Source organism: Perca flavescens, chromosome 2, assembly GCF_004354835.1.
Source record: "Perca flavescens isolate YP-PL-M2 chromosome 2, PFLA_1.0, whole genome shotgun sequence".
Classification (NCBI taxonomy): Eukaryota; Metazoa; Chordata; class Actinopteri; order Perciformes; family Percidae; genus Perca; species Perca flavescens.
This window is the reverse complement of record NC_041332.1, coordinates 33,686,988-33,703,759: the sequence shown is the minus strand read 5'-3', so window position 1 is coordinate 33,703,759 and position 16,772 is coordinate 33,686,988. Positions and strand designations below refer to the sequence as shown.

Sequence of the window (16,772 nt, the reverse complement as noted above, 5' to 3'; positions counted from 1 at the left end):
TCTGGATCCCTTAATCCAACAGAAAGGAGTCAAGGAGCGAACGCTTTCCTTTTCCACAGTGTTGCTTTTGACGTCAGCACACACAGCGCAACACTCAGACCGTGCATAAGTTTCTAAACATTACCACAAGTCCCGTCATATCGTGTGTGTGTGTGTGTGTGTGTAAAGCTCTTGTGGATCCAGGCAGAATCATTGATAGTGTTTCTGCGTGCGTGAGAGGGAAAGCATGTCACTATATCCTTCAGTAGCACATTGACATTTCCACATTGAAGGGCAATTGCATTGTTACTGTGTGTGTGTGTGTGTGTGTGTGTGTGTGTGTGTGTGTGTGTGTGTGTGTGTGTGTGTGTGTGTGTGTGTGTGTGTGTGTGTGTGTGTGTGTGTGTGTGTGTGTGTGTGTGTGTGTCCCCACACAGCTGATACAATTTCACTGTGATGGTTGTCTATTTGTGATCTTAAAATACCACTACTGCATATAAACGAAACAACTTTTATCCCTTGTGAATCAACTGACTGACAGGTCATACATTTTTTGTTCTTTTTCGCACTCAGTGCTGTCTCTTGGGGGGAATTGTTGGGTCTCTGTAAATTATAGAGCGGGGCCTAGACCTACTCTATCTGTAAAGTGTCCTGGGATAACTCCTGATATGATCTGACACTATAAATAAAATTGGAGTGAATTTTTAATGTGCTCCTAGTTATAACTAGGGCTGGGTTAAAATAACTGATTCTCCAATTAAAATCGATCTTTGTTTTGATGAATAAAATCCTGAAATGTGTTAATATAACATAATAAAGTACTTAAGTAAAAAGTACTTTATTCAACATTAACCTGGTGCATTATAAACAAAAAAAGGTTTCAGGGTTGCTTCTTGCTTGTATAACTTACAACTATGTTTTCTGAGAATCTCTTTTATATCCAGGCAAAATTGGTATTGTAACAGAAATTTCCCTAATTTAATTGATATTGACATCGAAAATGTAATCGACTCAGGACCTCGTGAATCGGAACCGAAACGACTTGGGAAATCATTGGCAATACCCAGCCCTAGACGTTACCATATTCTGGTATCTCGATGTATTGTAAATGTTAATTTATGCAGTTAACCATAACCTCAAACACACACACACACACATATATATATATATATATATATATATATATATATATATATATATATATATATATATATATATATATATATATATATATATATATATATACCAATATGACACAAGTGTTGTCTTTTCCTGGTTTTAAAGGTTACATTACAGTAAAGTCTTTTTTCTGAACTTACCCACTTAAGTCATTATATCCACAGTATTGGTGATTATTTATCAAAACTCTCATTGTGTTAATATTTTGCGTAAGCACAAATTGTCAACCCTACAATATCGTCATCGATGTATTTGGTCAAAAATATTGTGATATTTGATGTTCCCCATATCGCCCAGCTCTAGTCAGTGGTCTACATTACAAAATGTATATGTTCCAAGCAGATTGAAATGCATTTAAAAAGGGCATGTCTGCAGTCAATCTAGAGACTTAAAAATAGGGTGACCTAGTGGTAGAGCGCGCACCCATATATAGAGGATCAGTCCTCGACACAGAGGCGCCGCAAGTTCGATTCTGACCTGCGGCACTATCCTGCATGTCTTTCCCCTCTCTCTTCCCTTTCATGTCTAAGCTGTCACAATATAGGCCTATATGCCAAAAAATAATCTTAAAAAACAAAAAAAATACAATTAAATCAGAGAGAAATTGTAACCGATCACTTATTGACAGTTTGGTATCAACATTAATTTAAAAGTGGAAAAGAACTATTCTGGATTCAAAAGTAATCCTTTGCACTCACAAAATGAACTTAAAGTAAGAATATAATATGACCCATACAAACACAAAACATTCCCTGGTCTATTTTTTTTCTCCATCTTTTGCAGCATCTATGCAGCATGTCACTCAACCACATTACCCTCCTGTGACAAAATGTGTCTTGTTTGGGCACCGGAGTACATGACCGCACATGTCGAGGTCATTCTTACACTGGAAATATACTGATCATCATATACCAATCAGTGTTTCAAATGCAAACCCCACTTTATTCTGGAATAAAGTGGGGGAAAAGTATAGGAAAGATGGATTGATGTAGTATGAGTGATGCAACTGCTTCCCAATTCTCTGTAGCTACTGGGACTTGAATAAGAAAAACAATGTAGAAAAAACTAGGGCTGGGCAATATATCAATATTATATCGATATCGTGATATGAGACTAGATATCGTCTTAGATTTTGGATATCGTAATATCGTATAAGTGTTGTCTTTTCCTGGTTTTTTGAAGGCTGCATTACAGTAGTATGATGTCATTTTCTGAATTTGCCAGACTGTTCTATTATTTGCCTTTACCCATTTAGTCATTATATCCACATTACTGATGATTATTCATCAAAAATCTCATTGTTTAAATATTTTGTGAAAGTACCAATAGTCAGTAAGTCCATAGTAGAGTTTAGATTCTCTGCCTGAGCCCGAACTTGACCTGATATTTTCCGCCTCTATCCTCGGGCCAGACCCTTGATCAAGCATTTGTGTTTTTTTAATCATTACTTTATTAGCCTTATTCGGTGAGGAGAAAGCTATCCCGCTCCAGCTTCTCCCGTAGCTCTGGGTAGGCTACATGTCCTGCACTGACCTGAGTGTGCGGTAAACTGTGCTACATCGTTGTCGGCCAGTGCGTCGGCATGCATACCGTGGTGAAGGACACTATTAATTAGGTGATCGAGACCAGAAAGTCTCCTATATGGTTCCAGGGCTTTGATTATGTTGCTGCCTTTTAAGTTTCTTCATTCGGATCCATTTGCGATCCATTCCATTCTGAATAAACAAACAGCGCAGTTTACTTGCTTCGTCCTTGTTGCATTATTCATTAAGGTCATTCTAAACAGATTTCTGTAGTTCAAACAACTCGGAATTGTAGTTGACAACGTCAGTTATAACGGCCCATGTATTAAAAAAAATTTGGGTTTAAAATCGGGCTCGGGCTCATAATTACAGTTAATGTGTCGGGCTGGGTTCGGACACAAAATGCACGGGCTCGGGTAGGGTCGGGCTTGGATTTTTTTGGGCCCGATCTAAGCTCTAGTCCGTAGTATGGCTATGAATTAATAAAAGTCACTGGATCCTATAATGCAACTCATCAGCATCCCTTATTGGGGCCTTCCTGTCATGCAAACCCAATTTTTAATGCAGGCTTTCTTTCAAACATGTGTGGCCCAATCCTTGATGACATCATTGGGATTATTTTCTCAGAATATACTTTTTTCATTACTCAGAACTCTCACTACTAAACTGATTCCTACATGTAGTGTAATCAGTGGAGTGTCCCTTCAAAATAGCTACATGGACTACTGTACTTTTTTTTTTTTTTTAACTTTTACAGCAGCGTGTGTCCTTCAACTGAAGATAATAAATGGAAATCATCGGGACAAGTTTCCACGACACAGCAAACTGTACAGGTGAACAACTGTGTACAAACACTGTTGTCTTCTACCGAGGAGGTTGATTTACCACAAGGTACACATTAACCTCCGCAGAAGAAGAGTTGTGATACGGCATTGATCACACGCAGACACAATACTGATATTGTGGAGCAGTCACAGACCGAGAGAACATGCTTGAGACAATTCAAGCAAAGACCAGATTCATGCACTGTATGAAACCGACAGAGCTACAGATTCTGTAGCTGCCAGATCACATGGCACAAAGGACTTCAGAGGAAAGTCGACCTCATGTTTATCTGGAGACTTACCTTCTTTACTAGAATGAACCGCTGATTTCCCTTGAGCTCCGCCTGTGCAGCTGCTGCCTTGTTTTTCCGATATCTTTCTCGGTCTTTATGTGGCCCTGTAGTGTGTGAGACACAGACAGTGGGAATGCACCTCTGCGTGCATGCGTCTGCGTGTTTTTGTTCAGTGGGAAGTGGCTGGTCACTTGACCGTGGAGCTGCAGAGCAGGGTCACATTGGACAGAAAGCCGGTCTGCGCTGCCATCTGCTGGTCGGGGCCACGCAGGGACTAGAGTAGTCACGCTTCAGACAATCTGAAGAAAAAGAAACGTTAGCCATTATTCCCTGAGCTCAGTTATAGTTACACACTGAGAATGAACATGACAGCTGTTTGACGTAACAGGCAGCAGTTAAGTGACTTCACATTTTGAATTTTACTAATAAATGTTTCTTCAAACTTGCCAATCAATAATTTTCTTTTCAATTTTCCGTTTTCTTTTGGCATGGTCATTTGGTTTGGTTTGCTGCACTAAAAATGAACGCATTTATCAATAAACAAATATATTCTAAAATTTGTGAACAAGTAAGTTTGTTAACTTTTTGCATATACTACAGGGCTCGATCGTAACAGTTGCCAGCATTTTGAGAAATTGGCAGCCAATTCTTGGCCTTTTTCAAGTTATAAATAATAAGGACAGCAAACCGCAAAATGTGCACCCCAAAGTAAATACATTTTTAACATTTGTTGCATTAGTGATATTTGAATATGGCTGTTACAATCAGAACCCGGAAGCAGACAACTGCACGTGACAGCACTGCACGTGCACTGGCGCGTTAACTCCCGTGTGCAGAGGCAGACAATGGCGAAGCAGATTAAGTTGTTTGACTGCGAGGTTAAAAGTTAGACTAACACGTCAACATCGCAAAAACAAATGTGCAAAATTGGTTCAACTGACAAAGAACCGAAGGAACTGGATCGAAATGTGTAAATTTTAGGGTCTTTTATGTCCCATTTTCATTATTAGGTTGACATAAAACTGCATTGTATCTTAATTACTCCAAATATAAGGGGACTAAAAAAGGCAACCATGCACAGTGTTTCGCGCTGCCCGCAAGAAGCGTGAAACATGTTTTAAGTAATATTAGCTGGCTTGCTATGTCTTATGTTGTTGAACTTGCTTGATGTTTGGATGTGTTGACTCGCTAGTTTTTGATCATGAGTACTCTAATCTAACATACATGTGCAGCCGTCCAGCGGTGTATAAGTGAATTGCACTCTAAAACTGTAAGAGCACTAAATCAGAAAAAAAAAATACCAATGTTGCACAGTGTTTAGGCTGTGTTGGGCTCAGGTTGTAGAGCGATCGTCTACCAATCAGAAGGTCGGTGGTTTGATCTCTGGCCCTGCAGTCCCATGTCGAATTGTCGTTGGGCAAGCCACTAAACCCTGAATTGCTGTGTGAATGTGTATCTGATGAGCAGGTGGCACCTTGTGTGGCAGCCTCGGCCACCAACACGTGTGAGTGGTTCCTGTACTGTGTAAAAGAGTAGCCGTTAAGACTAGAAAAGTGCTAGATAAATGCAGTCCATTTACATTTGCTTTAATTCATGCATTCCAAATTATGATTCACTGTGCTCAATGTTTTGTGTCAACATTCCAAAAGTAACTGAGCATAGACTTGGAAATGACTTGGTAAATTATCAAATAGGCTATTTTTACAACAGAGATTTTGTCATAATTGGGGGGGAAAAAAGCACAATTGTGAATAACATTAACAGTGGATCTGTTCTGTTGTCCAAACCAGCATGCACGATATAAGGACCCTAAATATAGGGCTGGGCAATATATCGATATTCTATCAAGATCGATATATGAGGCTAGATATCATCTTCAATTTTGGATATCGTAATATCCTGATATGACACAAGTGTTGTCTTTTCCTGTATTTAAAGGCTGCATTACAGTAGAGTGATGTCATTTTCCAAACACACCAGACTGTTCTAGCTGTTCTATTATTTGCCTTTACCCACATAGTTATTCAACATAACTGATGATTATTTATTAAAAATCTCATTGGGTGCATATTTTGTGAAAGCACCAATTGTCAACCCTACAATATCAATATCGAGGTATTTGGTAAAAAATATCGCGATATTTGATTTTTCTCCATATCGCCCAGCTCTACCTAAATACTGAAGCCGCTAAATAGAATCAAGCCATCTGTGGAGGTGGGTTTGCAATCAGCAGCAGGGGAGACAGGTGTGGGGATAGTTTAAAAGAGCTGTGCCAGGCGAGTTAATTGGTGCTCGTTGGTCTTATTACACTCTCCCTTTATATGCAGCAGCGTGGTGGAGCTCAGGTGACTGCCACACACCAAAGAGATACAGACACTGCACTGAGAGGAATCATTTATCTGTTCTGGTTTAAAGGCTGTGAGCTACGGGTAGGGACTGTGTGTCAGAGAGAAGAAAGTTTGTGAACTTATGTCGAAAGCGTGTGTGAGCAGTCACAAATAAATACTGTTGTTCTTAAATAGTTTGTCTTGGCTGTGGTTTGTGCTGTTGGAGAGACCCACGGCGAAAGCGAGACATGCTACACCGTCGATGATGTCGATTATTTACATCTGCATTTCCTACTGTGACATGTCAAAATGTCTATATTGATAGGGAAAATTAGAAGTGTGCCTGAAATTCCACTTGAGCCAGTTTTATCCAAAAATGAACCATGTTAACTTATTGTAAGCAAGGCCGCTGTATTTATATTGCACATTTAAAATGCAGAGGCAATTGAAAGTGCTTTACATGGCACCTAAAATTGCACAGGTTAGGCTATATTAGTGGTTACACAACATATACTTTTTGACTAATCATTGCAGGAAACGCACAGGAGGAACTAATAGCACTGTTCCAGCAATTAAGGCAATGCAGAAATGAATCATGTTATTAGTGACACCAGTGGGAAAAATGTCTATTTAAGATATGTACTACAACTAATATAGCATCTTATACCTTAATGTAATTACACTATTACTCAAATCATGTCAAGATAAATGAGGAAATTAATTACTTAGTATGTCTCAGTTTGGATGCTTTTTTTTAACTAAATTCTAGTTGGGAGAGTTGTGTTCAAAATGGTATTGTATTTCTATACAGGCCTGCATTTAAAAAAAAAAAAAAAAAAAAAAAAAAAAACTCAATAGACATGACTTAATATCATCTCCTTGTTGCTTTGTGCTTTATTAATGTCTGATTACAAACTAATAATCAACTTTGATTATTCCACGCAGTTTATCTGCATTCATAGACGCTACAGGTCAACTCAACTCTGCTGTTCTACAGGCGTTTTATCCCCCAGTCTTCTGCTGAAGGCTAACATTTGTTGGTGTAGGAGTGTGCTGACGTTTCCTAACTGTTGTCTCCGGGTCTTCAGGTGGTTCAACATGGCGCCCATCGAGACCAACAGAACGGCGTCGCTGTTCTGACGCTCCTGAGTGACCACTAAATCCTCTCTCCATGCTTCCTGTAAGCTCTCAAACAAGGCCCTTATGTCCCGCCGGAGGTGGTCAACCTCCCGCCAGTACCGTTCTTTGTTCTCCCTGTCCGTGCAGACATCCTCCGTCATCTGTCGGATGCAGAGATGCAGCCGGCTGTTCTCCATGCGGACCTGCTCCAGTTTCACGCTGTTGTCGTAGATGCTCATCTCTACAGCTCTCAGCTCGGACGCCTGCTGGCGGAGCACGTCCGTGTAGCTCCTTCGCATCTCCTCCAGCTCCGCCTTCGTCTCGTCTTTGGGCTGAAGCAGCGAATCGGTTTTCTCCTTCAGTCCCTGGATGGACCGCTCCAGATCGCTCTTCTTCCTCTTCAGCTCAGAGGTGAGCGTTTGGAGTCCCTGGTGTCTGGATTGCTCTTCGTTCCAATTTGCTTCCACCTCCTTCAGGATTTCCTCTGTCTCCTCTGCCTCCCTCTGCTTCTCCTCGCGGCTCCTCGTGATGCTCTCGGCTTCCGCGGCGCACTGCTCCATTTCCTGCCGCTGTCGGGTCTCCGTTTGTCTGTACTCCGCCTCGCACTGGGCCATGTGGCTCATCAGCAAGTCGGCGTTTTCGCTCTTGGGCTGACGCTTTCGGAGTGCGGCCTCCTCTCGTTGCAGCTCCTGGTATCTGGCCTTGGTGTTGCCGATGTCGGCGCTCATCTTCGCCACGTGCTCCTCCCGCTTCCTCTTCCCTTCCTCCAAGAGCCTCGTCAGCCGCCTCTTCTCCGCCTCGTAATGGCAGATGTTCTTCTTCTCCGTATCCACGTTGTCGCACAGCTCGTCCTGATTCCTCTCGAGCACGCGTTTAGTGATGATTTTGGCTTGCAGGAGCTCCCTGATCTGCTTGTCCATCTCTTTGATCTCCTTGCTGTGTCTGACTATGGAGGAGATGCGCTCCTCCAGCTGTAGCTTGGATCGCTGCAGCTGCTGCAAGACGTGGAAATGCTCTGCCCTCACTTCGTTCTCTTCGTCGTGCTGCTGCTTGAATATCTCATAGATTTTAGCCAGGGAATCTTGACAGAGCAATCTGGACGCTCGAGCCTCCTCTGTTTTATCTTCCACTGTGGCAATTTCGTCTTTAAGTAGCTGGATGGCAACTCTAAAGGCTTCCTCCAACTTGCGCAACTCCTTCTTGAGCGCTCCTCTCTGGTGCCTCAATTCTTGATGCTTTTGGGTCTCCCCCTGCAGCTGTTTCTCGCACTGGAGCTGATCTGCTGCCAGTCTCCGTATATTGCTCTCCAGCTTGGCCAGGTCAATGGTGAGCTCCCCCAGTTGGTTATGGGTTTCATGTTTCTTTTCATTAAGTCTGTCCAACACTATTCTGCTTCTCCTGTTCACTAGCTTCTGCTGCTTCATTTTCTCCTCGGCCTGGTCCACCTCTCTGGACAGGCTGTCGTTTTTCGCAGCGAAAGCCTCTCTCTCCAGCACCATCTTTTGCTGCAGCGTAACCTTGTCCTGTTGGACAGCAGCGATGCAGGACTTGAGCTCCTCCGTCTGATCTCGTGTCTGATCCAAATGCATCTGCAAGCTATACTTCAAGGCAATTTGATCGTTCTGAGCAGCAATGACCTCTTCGTGTGCGGCCTTCACCTGCTCGCACTCTGGGTACAGCGCTTCGTTCTGGCTCAAGAGGGCCACCTGCCTCTTCACCGTGGCTTCTTGGAGCTGAGAAACCGCGTGGAGGTCTTTGTGCAGCTGCTCGATCTCCTCTGCATTAGAGGCCCGGGCTGCCACTACGTCAGCCATAATTTCCTGGCTCATTCTTTCTCTTAAATTGTGGATTTGGTGTCTTAGCTTGCTGTTTTCGATGGTTTCCACTTCTAGATGTTCGTGAGCAGCACGCCGCTCAGCCTCCAGGTCAGTGATGGCAGCCGTTATCTCTGTCAGGTGGAGGCTGGCTTCAGGTGAGAATGCTATTCCCTCCTCCTTCAGCTGCTTGTCCAGTTCCTTTAAATGCTCGAGGGCGACCATAACCGCCGGGAAGTCGGGCACAAGACAAGAAGCCATTTTTTAATTTGTGTGGGTTTTGTTGTAAGTGTAGCTACGTGTGTCTTGTATTTGTGCGTGTGTGTGTGTCGGCAGCTCAGTTCAGATTCTACCACCGATTTCTTGACTTGTGAGTGGGGTCGCCATGGCAACACCTACCCACCACGAAGAAGAGCGCACGCTACGGCAAGCCCGCGTGGCCACGGGGTTGTTAGCAGCGGCCACACACAGCTAAGCTAACCCTCAGTAGCCTACGTGAAACTAACCAATTCTCGTCAGGGTAAGTAAGGTTGCAACTAACCGCGAGAAAGTAAGCTAACGCTACGTTTAGATAAACCGAAGAGTCGGACGACCTTCGCACTCGGAGCATGAAAAGAATGGGCGGCGACGGTAACGTCGGAAGCTCTTCAACACCGGGTTTAACGTTAGTGCTCAACTTACCTGAAATACGTTATGTAGCAACACCCGTGCAGACATTTGGGAACAACCTCAGCTTCCAAAGACGTGCGTATGGGTTGCAAACCAAATTTAGACTCACTCAGCATGTATGATAGCTATCGCCCTGCTATATGTGGCAGTAGCAGGGAACCCGAGCCCTGTGTTGCCAGATTAGAAGATTTCAAGTAAAACTGTTTTTGAAAAGAATGCGCGCCGTGCGCGTATGACAGGCTATGTGCTGCTGTCACTGGTGGAAAGTAATGTTTACTTAAGTGCTACACTTGAGTACAATTTTGAGGTAACGTTACTTTATACTTCTACTCCAGAAGGCTACATTTTCAGAGTGAAATATTGTAGCCTGCAGCTGCATTTTTCTGGACACCATGGCCACTGCTGGGGTTAGAGATGGCGGAAAAACAATAATAGAACTGGAAAATCCTCCGGCGTCCCTGAGGTCAGCGGTGTGGCAACATTTTGCCTTCCCTGTGATTTATGTAAACAACGAACGCGTCGTTGACAAAAAGCATACAGTTTGTAGGCTGTGCTACACGCGGGTACCATACGCCCCCTCTGGCAACACGACAAATATGGCAGGACATATTCGCAGGCATCATAAACAAATACATCTATGGACTGATCTGCCTGGGAAAAGGGCAACTCTTCCGTCCCCCGGCATGAGGTGGCGTTTTGCAGGTGAGGAAACTTTTTTTCAAAACCTTTTTTAAACATCTTCAAAAAACAAACGGCCATTGTCGACACATCTAACATTCAATTCCAGCATAATACTTTAACAAGGAGGAGAAGAAGAAACAAGTTTAAGTGGGGTCAATCAATATAGCAATTTTGTTATTATTTAGCCTTTAAATATATAATAATTAAATCTTTTTTTAAGGATTTTTTTTTTTTTGTCATTTTCAAATGCTACAAAACTTGGAGCAACTTAAAAAATATATATTTGTGTATATAAAATGCACCCATAATCAAAATATTATTACACAAATATTAAGCATCTTTGTTTTGCATAGAAAACATCAAACATAATATACATTTCGTTACATATATGTAGCCTGCACATTGTGTCAATGACAATACAATTGAATTGGATATTCAAAACAGGTATTACATTCTTAACTAACCATGGTGAGGAAACTTGAGCTCTTCCCTTCTCTACCCTTCTGCCATCTGGCTCTTCTTTTTTTGTTAGTGTGCTTTAAGTTTAGTTTTTGTCCAATTGACTGTCAAAATAAGTTATTAATTACATTTTAATTACATTATTTAAATGTGATGATATGCCCTTAGTGTGGTAGGCTACATGCCCAAAGAATATGGCGGTTATACCACACTTGATACCATGTAGCCTATCTTTTTACAGAAGAATTTGAAAATGTGAATGACAGTTGTGTCACGGCATAAAACGAATGATCTGTTGATCTTTACGAATCAAGACAGGATAGTATAACAGTGGCATATCTCAATAAAATCGAAAGTCTAACACCTCTATCACACCTTATTCGGAAATTAAAATGAGCTGCCCTTTAAAACCCATGTACAGTGGGGGAAATAAGTATTTGACCCCTTGCTGATTTTGCAGGTTTGCCCACTTACAAAGAATGCAAAAATCTACAATTTTAATCATATGTACATTCTAACAGTGAAAGACAGAATCCCAAAGAAAATTCCAGAAAATCACATCATATGAATTTATTAAAATTGATAACCATCTGATGAGGAAAAACAAGTATTTGACCCCCTGGACAAACAGCATGTTAATATTTTGTAGAAAAGCCATTATTGGCCAGCACAGATGTCAAACGGTTTTTATAGTTGGTGACAAGGTTTGTGCACATTTCGGCAGGGATGTTGGCCCCTCCTCCCTGCAGACAGCCTCCAAATCATTCAGGTTCGAGGTTGTCGCCTGGCAACTCAATTTCAAGCTCCCTCCAAAGATTTTCAATCGGATTCAGGTCTGGAGACTGGCTAGGCCACTCCAGAACCTTGATGTGCTTCTTCTTCAGCCACTCTTTTGTTGCTTTGGCGGTGTGCTTAGGGTCGTTGTCGTGCTGAAACACCCATCCTCAACCCATCTTCAGCTCTCTCACTGAGGGAAGGAGATGTCGGTCCAGAATTCCATGATACATGGCCCGTCCATCCTCCCCTCAATACGATGGAGTTGTCCCGTCCCCTTGGCTGAAAAGCACCCCCAAAGCATGATGTTGCCACCACCATGCTTGACGGTGGGGATGGTGTTCTTTGGGTTGTACTCGGTGTTCTTTGCCCTCCAAACACGACGAGTTGAGTTGAGGCCAAAAAGTTCTATTTTGGTCTCATCTGACCACATCACCTTCTTCCAGGCCTCTTCTGAGTCGTCCAGGTGGTGAATGGCGAACTTCATGCGGGCCTGTACATGTTTCTTCTTGAGCAGGGGGACCTTGCGTGCGCTGCAGGATTTCAATCCATGACGGCGTAGTGTGTTACCAACCGTTTCTTTTTGTAACTGTGGTCCCAGCTGCCTTCAGTTGATTCATCAGTTCCCCCTTGTGGTTTTGGGATGATTCCTCACCGTTCGCATGATCAGGGACACCCCACGAGGCAAGATCTTGTGTGGAGGCCCAGACCGAGGAGGTTGGCGGTGGTGTGGTGCTTCTTCCATTTCCTGATAACTGCACCGACAGTTGATCTTTTCTCTCCAAGTTGCTTTCCGATTCTCTTGTAGCCCATCCCAGCCTTGTGCAGATCAACAATCTTGTCCCTGATGTCCGTGAGAAAGCTCTTTGGTCTTGCCCATGGTGGTGATGTTGGATGCTGGTTGTTTGGGTGTTGACAGGTGTCTTTTATACAGGTAACGAGGTGAGGCAGGTGTATTTGATGTAGATAATTGGTTCGGATTGGGGCTGTGTCTTAAAGAAAGACTAACTGGCTTGTAGGAGCCAGAATACTTGCTGTTTGTCCAGGGGGTCAAATACTTGTTTTTCCTCATCAGATGGTTATCAATTTTAATAAATTCATATGATGTGATTTTCTGGAATTTTCTTTGGGATTCTGTCTTTCACTGTTAGAATGTACATATGATTAAAATTGTAGATTTTTGCATTCTTTGTAAGTGGGCAAACCTGCAAAATCAGCAAGGGGTCAAATACTTATTTCCCCCACTGTATACCCCTGGTTGTCTGTTTTGATAGATCATTTTAACTGAGGGGCAAGTCAATTAAAAGACTTACACAGATGAACCTGCTAGGAGGTTCCTGCATATATATATATATATATATATATATATATATATATATATATATATATATATATATATATATATGCATATATATATATATATATATATATATATATATATATATATATATATATATATATATATATATATATATATATATATATATATATATATGCATGCATATGTACAGATGAGAAAACATTACCATTGTTTTAAAATATAGCTACATATGCACCACTTTGGCTGTTTCTCAGTTAATTTGTGGTATTTTAATTGAATTCATAAATGTATTTTTAAATTTGACGCATGCAAGGACGATATCAACTAACATTAATATAGATATTTATATTAGATCTTGACAAAGGGCCCCACTCTCGATGCAAGACAGTGCCTCAAGATTAGAAAAAAATAATGCAGCAGCCACCTCGAGGCCCTTATCGTTACAATTTATTTTTTTAGTGGTCCATAATCCAAAACAAGTGTGCGATTAATTTCATGACCAAAAAGAGTCTGAGTTTGGAAGTTTGTGCAGGTTTATTAAAAACAGGACCTGGCAACCCTGACCCGTCGCAGTATGATGACGTTGATCCACAAATAGAGACGTAGGAAGCATAGAAATATAGCAGGCAGAAGAGGCAGCACCAATTCAATGGCTGTCATCCTATGCGTTTCATTTGTTATAAAAGCCACTGAAAGTGTTTGGACTTTTTGTTACAGGGTTAGTATTGACGCGTGTCAAAATAGAATACGAAGATTGACTATTTTTCTATTGTATAAGCACAGTTTTATTTAAACGTGTTCACTATGATGTGATAGCCATGGTGATTTGAATTGTGGAATCTTGGTTTTTGTTTTCACACAGAAAGTTCTCACCGTCATAAACATACATTAACGCTACGTTTAAAACCTTGCATCAAAAATAATGGGATTTCGAAAGGGACGTCCTTTCTATCCAGTCTAACTCTTGCGGCTGTGCTACCGCCAGCCAGCAGAGCGAACAGACTGCAGAAGAAGCAGAGAAGGGCCACAGTAACATGGATCTTATCAGTAAACCAAGAAGCAAGTCCATCGTGTGGATGTATTTTGGCTTGAAAGCAGATGAAAAGGGGCAACCTTTGAACTCTGGCGAGGCCGTTTGTCGTTTGTGCCGAAAAATAGTACTTGCAAAAGGTGGAAATACCACGAATTTAAGAAGTCACCTGAGACGTCGACATCGGGCGGATTTTTTCGAGACGACTTCTGCCCCGACCTCTGGAGCTTTGTATGAGTCGCAAGGTGATTTACCACAAAATAATTCAGCTCTTTCAATGCGAGAATTGTGTATCCAAAGAGTGCATACAAATTGAGTCTTGCTGCATTGGCCGCCTGTGCCACTACTAACGTTACATACATCCTTCCCTTTTTAAAACTGACAAAATACAATTGCAGTGGGGCACATTATGGGTTTTATAAAGTTGTATTTAAAAGGGAACAGTTAAAGGTGAAAAAATAGTCCCTAACCCTCATGCTGTTCTTGTATGCCATTGACGTATATAAAGGTATATGCACACTGTGCTAAACCCACGTGGGAGAACATACCTCATAGTATTTGTTGTTATACTTTTAGCAGAATACGCAGACAGACTGATGTGAGTGTATTTGCTGTGTTACATCTATAAATCCAACATTTAATTCCGACAATGCATCGAGATTGTAGGCCATCCGACACATTCAAAGAGTGTAAAATGAAGATAATCGGCAACAACCCCTACCAGCAAGTCAAACAGTATCTGTTTCTTTGAACGGGGTTATCTAATGTCAGGTTCTTTCATACTTAACGTAGTTTCCATGTCTCGTTTCGGGACCTTAGTGTTAATTTTCGCCTTGTTAACAGTGCTATTACACACAACAACACAAACAACTTTACACTGCCTACATATGATTTTGCGCATGCGCAGAGGGAATACGACCCCATTGCTTGAAGGCTGTTTTACGGCTGTCTCATACCTTTGTTGTTGCCATGGTATCACTTAAACAGTCATTCAAGTAACCCTTTGTGCATCCGTGATTGTAAGGAGCTGAGGGTATAACATTTTGGGAATGTTTTATTATTTAAAACATAATTTGGTAAGGGATATGTTGCTAATTGTCCCGCTGTTATGATACGTCGTTACAAATAACCGTTCTGCGGTGGGTGCAATGATTGGCCAGTCATAGCCGCCATCTTTAGCGTTTTAAAATCCTTTTCGTCTCTTCAATACAGTCTGATAAATGACTGTGGTGTAACCGCCGTGTAGCACAGAAACCTGACTACGTGAGCGGTATCCCTCCGCTTTGTTTACATGGCCAAATCCTACCTACTGCTCGTCTCGTTTTAACATTGAATACATAGCAACTACCTTGACAGCTGATGGAGCTAACAGCTAACATTATGAATGCAGACCTGAAGGATTCCCGTGATAAACTGCATGTGTTTGAGCCTGATATGAAAACTAAAGAGGAGATCATCCTGAAAGAAGAGGATGAGTCACAAGAAGAGGGAGAGTATGAGGTAAATACTACTGACATTTCTAGACATGCAATGGTTTCAGACTTGGAACTGAATGAACTTGAAGACAGCAGGAACAAAATAAGTAAGCTTACCATGAAGCAGACGACCTGGGCTGTGAATTGCTTCATTGGCTGGTTGGAGGCCCAGGGGCTTCAGGTGGACCTGACTACAGTAGAGAAGACTGAGCTCAACGGGGTGCTGAGACACTTTTACGGATCGGTACGAAACGGCAAAGGAGAGCTGTATGGGATTGCCAGTTACATTGCGCTGAGAGCTGGATTAAATCGTTACCTCAAAGAGCCTCCTGTCAGCCGCCCCGTGTGCTTAATGAGAGATGCTGAGTTCACCTCAGCCAACAAGGTGTTCCTGGGAGTGCTCAAGAGAATTCGGAAGGGCGGTCGAAACTTAAGATCACACCATCAGGCACTGTCTTCTAGTGATATCTGCATCCTCAGACACTCGCGTGCGATGGACACCAGCACTCCGAGGGGACTACTGAACAAAGTCTGGTTTGATGTCCAGGTACATTTTGGCCGCAGAGGGAAGCAGGCCAACAGGAATCTAAAGCCAGATTCATTTGTAATCCGAAAAGACGAGAGAGGACGGAGGTGCTGTGCTTTATCCTTTGGTGACGAAACTAAGATGCACATTGAGAAGGACCGAGGCTCTATGTTTGAGAAGCCAGGCAGTGCATTCTGTCCCATTACTTCTCTTTTGAAGTACCTGAGCAAGCTCCCATGCAACGCAACCGCCCTTTACGTGCAGCCCAAGAAGGATCTTACAGATGAAATCTGGTACAGCCACACCCCCCTCGGAGTCAATTATCTGGGCTCAATGCTTGCTCGCATGTGTAAAGAAGCCGGCACATCGATCATCTATACCAATCACTGCATCCGAAGCACACCCTTTCACTTACTGTGTGACCCAAGACTGGAGGCAAGAGAAACGATGCCTGTCAGCGTGCACAGGTAGGATGAAGTATATTCACCGGTTGCTATTTTTTATTTTTTTAATTCATCCCATGACACCTACTGAAATAACTTAAGTATAATTTTTTACAACAGGACTGAAAGCTCCCTCCAAAGTCCCCAGACGCCATCCCTCGGGGGCCGTAAGCTGCGTAAGATATTGCCAAAGAGCGATTCAGCTGGCCCAGCAGGTCTGCCACCAGACACGTGGGCACCACTGACAGAAGTCCATTCAAGCACACACACTCTGACTGCACCAGTGCTGCAGTTGATTCATTATCTTATTAATATCTGAGTGAAGTGTTGAGATAA

The 16,772-nt window shown here is 42.4% G+C and overlaps 3 protein-coding genes across 6 annotated transcripts in view; 1 reads left to right on the top strand and 2 right to left on the bottom strand.

Moving 5' to 3' along the window:
• Positions 1-10,332, bottom strand: part of LOC114565677 (nocturnin) — a 22,300-nt gene extending 11,968 nt beyond the window's left edge. The window contains exons 1-2 of one of the 2 annotated variants that reach the window (XM_028593878.1): positions 9,740-10,332; positions 3,808-4,097 (exon numbers count right to left, since the gene is read on the bottom strand). The gene's annotated coding sequence lies outside the window, so the exon portion shown is untranslated. Of the gene's footprint in view, positions 1-3,807; positions 4,098-5,099; positions 5,178-9,739 lie in introns of those variants that run through there. The other variant, XM_028593887.1, reaches the window with a different exon arrangement.
• Positions 1-16,772, top strand: part of LOC114565648 (uncharacterized) — a 32,580-nt gene that overhangs the window by 6,058 nt on the left and 9,750 nt on the right. Inside the window, exons 1-2 of one of the 3 annotated variants that reach the window (XM_028593833.1) lie at positions 14,751-16,460; positions 16,557-16,651. The exons of 1 other annotated variant lie outside the window; for it this stretch is intronic. In XM_028593833.1, the coding sequence (XP_028449634.1) occupies positions 15,352-16,460; positions 16,557-16,651 (1,204 nt within the window). In that variant the 5' untranslated portion in view covers positions 14,751-15,351. Of the gene's footprint in view, positions 1-9,339; positions 10,430-14,750; positions 16,461-16,556; positions 16,652-16,772 lie in introns of those variants that run through there. One more of the 3 variants, XM_028593848.1, reaches the window with a different exon arrangement.
• Positions 7,013-9,746, bottom strand: ccdc175 (coiled-coil domain containing 175). The gene has a single exon (XM_028593859.1). It carries the CDS (start codon positions 9,317-9,319, stop codon positions 7,103-7,105), a length of 2,217 nt encoding a protein of 738 aa, XP_028449660.1. The 5' UTR covers positions 9,320-9,746; the 3' UTR covers positions 7,013-7,102.

What these genes read in the sequence shown, in the direction of transcription:
- ccdc175 (XM_028593859.1), bottom strand. Translation starts at nt 9,319, where the DNA reads ATGGCTTCTTGTCTTGTGCCCGACTTCCCGGCGGTTATGGTCGCCCTC.